Source organism: Alexandromys fortis, unplaced genomic scaffold (assembly GCF_014885135.2).
Source record: "Alexandromys fortis isolate MF-2015 unplaced genomic scaffold, M_Fortis_MF-2015_v1.1 scaffold_158, whole genome shotgun sequence".
NCBI classification, from domain to species: Eukaryota; Metazoa; Chordata; class Mammalia; order Rodentia; family Cricetidae; genus Alexandromys; species Alexandromys fortis.
Window position 1 is genome coordinate 1,889,425 of NW_026068039.1, and position 8,173 is coordinate 1,897,597.

Here is an 8,173-nt window from a genome sequence, read left to right on the forward strand (position 1 = left end):
TACTCGAAACCTCACTTCTGCACCACTCCACTACCATCTTCAGGCCTCGGAGACCGCGTCCGAAGGTGCGCCCCCTCCCGGGGTATTTTGGGAATTGTAGTCCAGATGCCAGGTTTCACCGAACTACCTTTCCCAGGGTGCGCAGCGGCCGGGCAATAGCAACGTTCTCTTCCAAGTGTCTCTGTCCCGAGATCCCCTCCTCTGGTCCTTTCTTGACATCGACTTCTTTCGGTCTGTGGCTATAGCTGGTTTCCCAGAGGCGGCCCTGAGCTGTGGTAGCGCTGCCCTGAGAGGCACTTCCGGTGGCAGGTCACTTCCGGGTGTGTGGTCGGAGCCGACGGGCGCGCGCGCGGGGGAGGGGCGGCACCAGCACGGCGCTCGGGGATCAGCTGGCGGGCGGGCGCCTAAGCGGCCCCGGCTCTGCGGCAGCGCCGCCTCCTCCGCGTCGCAGGCCGGCGGCCGTGGCCATGTCGCGGGGCTGGTAGCTGGGCTCGGCGCTGAGCCGCCTCTAGTGGGTGTTTGGGGTCCGGGGCTCGGGGTCCGGGGCGGGGGTCCGGGCTGGGGGCCGGTGCGTTTCCAGGGCTTTCCCGAAGAAAATGCACGTAGCGTTTCCTCTGGATGACGGCCTTTGCTTCCCCTAGGACCCGGCAGTTGGGCTCTGGAGTGTGTTACTGATTCATCCTCTCTGCCTCTGTCATCGCAGGTTTAAACTTAAACGATCGCTCTCCGAGGAGGAGGGGATCCGTCGCGCGATTGACAGTGTATTCCTGCAGGCGCCGTCCCTCAGCCCCCACCCCACGGCCGGATTCCCGTGGCTCTGCTCCGGGCTGAAACCCGAGAAGAAATCCTTCGATTTCTTTTCTTTACAACAAATACTAACCGAGAAACCATCGGCATTTTGCCTTGGCGTTTCCTATCGGAAAGATGAAGAAGTTTTTCGACTCCAGGCGGGAGCAGGGCAGCTCTGGCCTGGGCTCAGGCTCCAGCGGAGGAGGGGGCAGCAGCTCAGGCCTGGGCAGTGGCTACATCGGAAGGGTCTTTGGCATCGGGCGGCAGCAGGTCACTGTGGACGAAGTGCTGGCGGAAGGTACGTTAGAAACCAGTGCGCGGTGAATTAAATTCATGTGCTGATGTGGCAAGACTCTGGTTTCTAGTTGTATGAATGGGTTTTGACCAACTGACCCTCCCTTCCCCCTGCACTTTCCCTGCGAGTCATTGTCCTTGAGAGATTTCAAACTCAGACTGAGAATTGACAGGGTTTGGGGGCAGTATTGCCCAAATTGTTTACCTCAGTGGCCTTTTATTTTAGTTGGGGGGGGGGAGGAGCGCGGAGAAACCTCCTCCTTTGACTGAATTATGCGGATCAGATGAGAAAACGTATGTGTGAAGTGTAAGTGACATCAAATGCCTGGTGGTGGGCTCTTGCCATTTCCCTGAAACTTTAAATTCTGATGTGGAGGCCGAAGGGTGGGGATGGGGTGATTAAAAAGAGAGAGGGGTTTCTTCTACCCAACTTTCCCATTTCTCTGAGTAAGTATCCAAAGAGAATTTTTCTGGTGATGGAAATGCATTTTTTGGTTCTTTGACTAGACATGTTTCATCACCCACCTGAAATCAGGTCCCCAGGATGTAGCTAAGATAAAAATCATAAGAAGTGAATGAGATTGTTTTGAACTCAGTTGCCTAGGCCTCTTTTCTCCTGTTTTAGTTTCTATTTAAGAACTACTTAAGGGTGGCTGTGGTTTAGTTTTGCTGTTCAGATCCTTGTGTCGATTCTCTTGGTGTGTGTTCATTTGTGTATCTGTCCTCATGCCCCAGGCTTTAGGGAAATCTTTTGAGTGTTCCTCTGCTAACCTTAACCTCGACCTTCATAATTACGCCAGACTGATACTTTTCACAGCTCATTGCCTACTTAGAGTGCTTTTATTTTTAATAAAAGCAGCGATTTCCTTGGCATGAAGCAATTCAAACTAATTGGATAGGGCCAGCCTACTGTAGGTTGTGTTACTGACTGCCAGAGGTTGGGTGTGGGGGAGGCCTCAGTGAAGGCAACATGGTGGTAGGGTATAGTTTATTAGCTGGGGAAGTGGATGAAAGCTAAGAGGTCCCTTTGCAAAGGAGGCTTTTGCAAGCTGAGCCTGAAGCAAGGATCCCTACCTGGGCCTAGGAAATGCCTGTCATGATGAGTGTTGTGGGGTGGTGGACGGGTGGCTGGGGAGGGAGAAGCTGTGTTTGACTCAGTTTGTTTAAGCACTGGATTTGGTGAGGCCCAGTTTCTGAGAATAGGATTGAAGCCCGTACTTAAAGAGCCCAATTTTAAAGAGATATCTGGTAATGAATTTCCTTTTGAAATGACTGCTTTTTTTCATTCTTAGTACTGCTTCAACTGGACTTAATCTGGGCCTGAGTCACCATCCTTTCTGGACCCTTCTTTGAGGACTCTGGTGCAGGCTGGGAGATGCTTCTGTGTCTACTGCCAGATCTGTACCTTGGAATATGAGCTGACTCTTTTACCCGTAGCCAAAGTCCTTGACTGCAGTGGGTGGAGTGTGTGAGAGAGCAGGAGGATGAGGGCCACAGAGCTCTTCCCTCCTCTCTGCTGGCCTCAGCACCCAGGAGCATTTTTTTCCAGCTAGGGTGTTGTCTCATCATGTGTTGCCCTAAGCATTGCCTATTCTCTGAGTCTTGGAAGAGTGATGGGAAAGAGAAAACACAAAATTGGTCTTTGTTTTCTAGGCTGCCTGGAATTCATCCTGAGAACTGTGCATTGTGCATTATGATATTTTAAAAAGTAGAACTTAGGGCTTGCAACTGTGCATTCATTCATTTATTTGTTCAGCCAACAGTTACCAAAGTGCCGAAGATGTGGCAGGTTGTGTCTGGGACTCTGGGGACGTGATGCTAAACTAGATGCCAGAGTTTCAGAGATGTTTTAAGAAATGGAAATGGTGATATGATTGGTGTCACTATGAAAGTAAACTAGGGTGCAATAGCTGCAGATCTTGTCCTTAGGGCCCCTTAGTGTTAGGGAGCCAAGACTGTTTTATGGAATGAGCCAGTATGGTGACAACATGGGCTGAGGCTGTGCGTGAGAGTAGCATTTAAAATTTGGTCTGGCAAATTCTTTGTGTATGATTGAGCTTGAATTATGTGTGGCCCTTGAAGTATGTGAATATGTAGGAGTCAGTATTTATGTAGTACCTACTGAGTTCAAAGACACTACTAAGTTTTGAAGGGGTGAAGGGTCTAAACTCTAAAGTATGATGCCTGCCTTTATTCTAATTAGCTGATAAATTTTCTTAAGGTGCTGTGGATCATGCTGGCCTTCTGTGCCCCTGAGCTACATCCCCAGCCCTGATAACTGCTTTTAGGGAGCTGCCAGTCAATGTAGGAGGAAAAGAAATACATTTGCACGCAGAGTAGTGTGTGTATGGGCACTGATTGCATAGTCAGACAGATTTAGGTTCAATATTTGGATCTGCTTTTGTTTTTTAAAAATTTTTACAGTGCATGTTGTGTGTGTGTGTGCATATGCAACAGCATGCATGCTGCAGTCAGAGGACAACTTTCAGGAGTTGGTTCTTTCCTTCCACCTTACGAATCCTGAGGATCAGACTTAGGTCTTCAGGCTTGGTAGCAGATGCCTTTACCCTTTGAGCCATCTCACCATTTCCTGGATCTGTTTTTTTAAAATTCATTATTATTATTATTATTATTATTATTATTACTGGTGTGTGTGTGTGTGTGTGTGTGTGTGAGAGAGAGAGAGAGAGAGAGAGAGAGAGAGAGAGAGAGAGAGAGAGAGGAAGAAGAAGAAGAAGAAGAAGAAGAAGAAGAAGAAGAAGAAGAAGAAGAAGTCGTCAGAGGGCAACATTATTATGTTAGTTCTCTCATATCAGTACCTGGGTTCAGGGGCTAGAACTCACATTGTCAGGCTTTGTGGCAGGTGTCTTTACTGGTTGAAACATTTTTGTTGGCCCTCTGAATCTTTTGTTTCCCTCCCCCCCTCCCTCCCTCCCTCCCTCCTTCCTTCCTTCCTTCCTTCCTTCCTTCCTTATCTTTCCCACTTATACAACTTAGGTCATGCTATTCCACAGGAGAGTGTATTAGAAATGAAGATCTCACACCTCACTCTGTAGACTGTAGGTATGGGACTTTAATAAGTTCCAGGGAGATGCTGATGTAAGCTAAAGTCTGAGTTCACTGCCCTGTGGTGGTATTGAGAATTTAGTGTGATAGTATATACACTTTGGAAGTGATAAATTCAATAAGTGGCAGCTATAGTTAAATATAAACGGTGCATTTTAAGGTAAAGGTGAGTGGAGAGCAGGGTGAAAACTAGCCTGGCTAGCCTCCCCTTTTGTGTTTGGCTGAATCAGAAGTTCTTTCCCGTATTGTTTGGGTAACAGTGCCTCTTCCCTAGTCCTCTGAGTCCTCAAGGCTCTGACCTGTCTGCCAGTCCCAGCCTGGTTGCTCAAGGATAATGAGTTATAAGCCAGTTCCCCAAGCAGTGGCCCAGGCAGTGTATGGTGTTGACAGTGGGAGTTTTCAAACACAGACCTGATCACCACCACCACATCCTGTTCACAATGTTCTTTTCCCCAGTGTGGGTATTAGTGTGTGCTTCACAGTAAGGGACTGTTAGGACTCAAGAATCAGGTGCTAGCGAAGAGGAGAATGCTGGACTGCCATCTCCAGCATCAGTCTTTCTAGACTGGCTCTCTAACTAGTCCTGCAGGCACTTGGTTGTCTGGAGGAAGGTGAGCCTCTCCGCCATGATTTAAAGGGATATGGGCATCTCTAGGCCAAGTGATTTCTTAGTACTAGAGGATGCCTGAATGAGGTGATAAATCCTGCTGAGTTTAGACATGTGATGGCAAGGGAAGATTTGGCTTAAGCTTCTAGAATGAGCTCATTGGGAAGATTAGCGCAGTGCCTAGGAGCAGTACTTTTGTCATATTTTCTGGCTGTATAAAGCCTTTATCAAAACTCTAAACAGTAAGCAAATATTGAATGCTTGCTGTGCCCAGGGCAGCATTCCAGAGTTGTATCAGTTCTGTAGAAGGTAGACTAGGAGGCCTCACAAAACATTCTCACCTGCACAAAAAGAATCCAGGTCTGGGCCTGGTGAGAACTCAGACTATCAGGAAGCTTCCCTAATTTCCCCTATCTGCAGAGCAAGGAAGAAAGACTTGAAAACTGTGTACCCACATATAGCACACAGCTCTAAATGTCTCAGTAGTACATATGTACACTCACCCGGTGAGCCATTTATTTGTGCTTTTCCGTGGCAGGCACTGCATTAGATTCCAGAAGAAAGCTTGATGGGTCATGGACTGAGACCAGCAGATAATAAATAATCCTGGAATAAGTGTCCTGTTGTTCAGCGATCATAGGGAGAAAAAGGTGATTTGAACAGGAGTGGCAGCTACCCAGCAAATGTACCAGCCATGTTCCCAAGGCCTCCTAGCCAGAAGGAATGACATGCGCAAAAATGTGGAGTGGTGAAATGCAAGATGAGTCTCAGGAATACTGACCGGTGTGACGTCACTGTTTGGTACAAGTTTCCCTTCCAGGTTCAAGGAGAGGAAGTAAAGGTGTGTGTGTTTGGAGGTGGATAGAATGAGATTCTTGTATATTTGTTCCCCAGTATATATTTTGTTGTGTTTACTGCTCACTTTATTCAGTGGCTCTGTGCTCTTCAAAGAACTACTAAACAGCTACAAGTATGTACTTGCTCCTTTACTGTGCCCTAGCTCTGTGCTAAAGCACAGAAGGGTGTCTCAAGTGTCATAAGAGGCAAGAAGTCAAGCAGAAGCAGGTGTGTGTGTGTGTGTTGCACGTGTTATCAGTGTTAGAGAAGAGTGCACAGGGCAGCTAAGATGTTTGACTAGAGCAGAAGAGAAAGGGAAGAAATGGTTCATGGAGACCCTTGAGCTCCAAGCCGAGAGATTAGTCAGATGCTCCTGAGTCCCTCCCTTGATGCAGATACCACTTTGATCCTTCCTACTTCAGATGACTTTGCCTGCTGGGAAGTCTGGGTTTTTTACAGGCAATGCAGATTTTCAGGGGGTGGTTTGTGAATGGTGTCTTCCTGGTTTTGGGCATGATGACGGTTATAGCTTTGCTAAATATAGCCAAATTAAGAATTCAAAAATGAAGTCCAGAGTATGTGGTCGCTATGGTCAGAGCTCTCCTTTGGTCTGTCTGACAAAATCAAGCTTGTTTGATGAGAGATACAGTGAGAACATGTGGGTTCCAAGTGGGAGAACATGTGGGGGGCTTCTGCTGTATGTGGTTTGGTAGCCAAGTCGGTGGGCAACTTAATAACATTGAAACAATTGAAAATGTATTTTAGCTTGTGGTCTTTGAAAGTTAACACTTTAGAAAAGGGACTAGGACTGACGTCCACCTCGTGTGGTACTCTTGGAAGAACAGGTGCCTTCTGAGTCTGCTTGTGAGGCAGTCTAGCCAGTGAAGTAGCAAGCGCTCGCTGTAGTCTATGGTGTGACCTGGGATGGAACTTGTTCACCTCCTGCTTACCCAGTGAGTGCTGCTGAGTAGATGCAGTGTGCCAGGTGTCTCCCTTCAGGAGCTCACAGTGACTGTGAGTTCGAGACGTGGGAGAAATTGCTATACCTGTTTAGATGGGGCCTGGGAAAGGGTGAAGGCTTCAGGCCTGGCAGAGTAGTTGTCTTGTGTGGGGTGAGCAACCAGGGAAAGCCAAACTGACATTTAAATTATGTCTTGAAAAGTGAGAACTTACTGCCAGATGGACAAGATCAGGAAAACATTGTAGGCAGAGGGGCTAACATGGCCAAAGCTGTATGTTTGGAGCCTGTGCTGTCAACTAAAGTAGCCTCAAAGATAGCTGTGTAAATTATCCAAAATTAAACAAAGTAACAGTTTAATACTTCAGACATACCAGTTAAATGCTAGTTACTGAAAACCACCTGTGACTAGTGCTTACAGTTTTAGACAGACCAATATAAGTCTAGTTTCTCATCACAGAAAGTCCTGTTGGGTGGTGCAGGTGTAGGTGGGCAGTCCCTAACTATGGAGAGAATAGCACTATCACATTAAAGCATGCCAGCCCCTCATCTGTGGGACTCGTGTGGGAGTCATGCTCATGTCCTGCTTTTGTTATTTGCTAATATCTGAAAGGGTGGTGTATGCTTAAGGCGAGATTCATCATCATTGCAGTGTATGTAAATCCAGTTTTTAAATGATAGCAAGGTTTTGATGAATTATTTTTATAAGCCATGGTTGTTCCATTTTGTGATGTACTCAATGAAAAGTATATCAGAGAGACATGACAGGCCATTCTTGTTTGCACTGTCTTTAATCCAAGGTTTCCTTCCAGAAATCTTGTTAAGCCTCTTTGTTTTATGAGGGTTATTAATTCACTTAAAACAATGTGATTAGTAAATCCACTTACCCAAACCCACATGAAACATAGTATCTCCCAGATACTATGGGTGAAAAGCTGCCACCACTAGCCTTTTGGTGTGAGACACGGAAGTGAATGGGAACACTGATTCAGGCATTAGTCATTAAATATTAATAAAGATAAAAATCTTAGTTTTTCTGGGTTTTGTTTGGTTCCTTTTTGTTTTAGACAGTCTCTTGTAGTCAAGGTTGCCTATGAGCTTGTTAAGTAGCTCAGGATGACCTAGGATCACTCTGCTCACTTTCTCAGTGCTGGGCTCACAGAGAGTTGGACTACTGTGCCCAGGACTTTTTCTTTGTTTTTCTTCAATTTTGAATTGAGGTAAAAGCACACCTTGCAGGCTGGATGGTGTCTCACATCTTTGACCCCAGCACTCTGGGAGGCAGAGACAGGCAGATCTCTGTGAGTTTTTGGTCAGCCTGGTCCACAAAGTGAGTTCTAGGCAGTCAGACCCTGTCTCAAATAACAAAACAAAAAAAATTTAAAAAGTTTACCTAGAAAATTCTGTCCACATTACTATTTGAGTGCTCAGTTGGATGGTGTTTGCCGCCTTCATAAATTGTAGGCACCACTCCATCTTCCTTCTTAGTGCTTTCATCTTGTAAAACTGAAATTGTGTACCCAGTGGCCCAGCTCCCTTTCTCCTCTCCTCTCCTCTCCTCTCCTCTCCTCTCCTCTCCTCTCCTCTCCTCTCCTCTCCCCTCCTCTCCTCTCCTCCCCTCC

General features: G+C 46.7%; 1 protein-coding gene across 13 annotated transcripts in view; it reads left to right on the top strand.

Moving 5' to 3' along the window:
* The first annotated feature begins 355 nt into the window (after nucleotides 1-355).
* The window catches only part of Aak1 (AP2 associated kinase 1), a 172,731-nt gene continuing 164,913 nt past the window's right edge, over nucleotides 356-8,173 (top strand). For 8 of the 13 annotated variants that reach the window (XM_050165355.1, XM_050165354.1, XM_050165357.1 and 5 more), the window contains exons 1-2: nucleotides 357-511; nucleotides 704-1,087. In XM_050165355.1, coding sequence (XP_050021312.1) covers nucleotides 925-1,087 — 163 coding nt within the window. In that variant the 5' untranslated portion in view covers nucleotides 357-511; nucleotides 704-924. Of the gene's footprint in view, nucleotides 512-703; nucleotides 1,088-8,173 lie in introns of all 13 variants that reach the window. The other 5 variants (XM_050165351.1, XM_050165352.1, XM_050165363.1 and 2 more) reach the window with 2 other exon arrangements.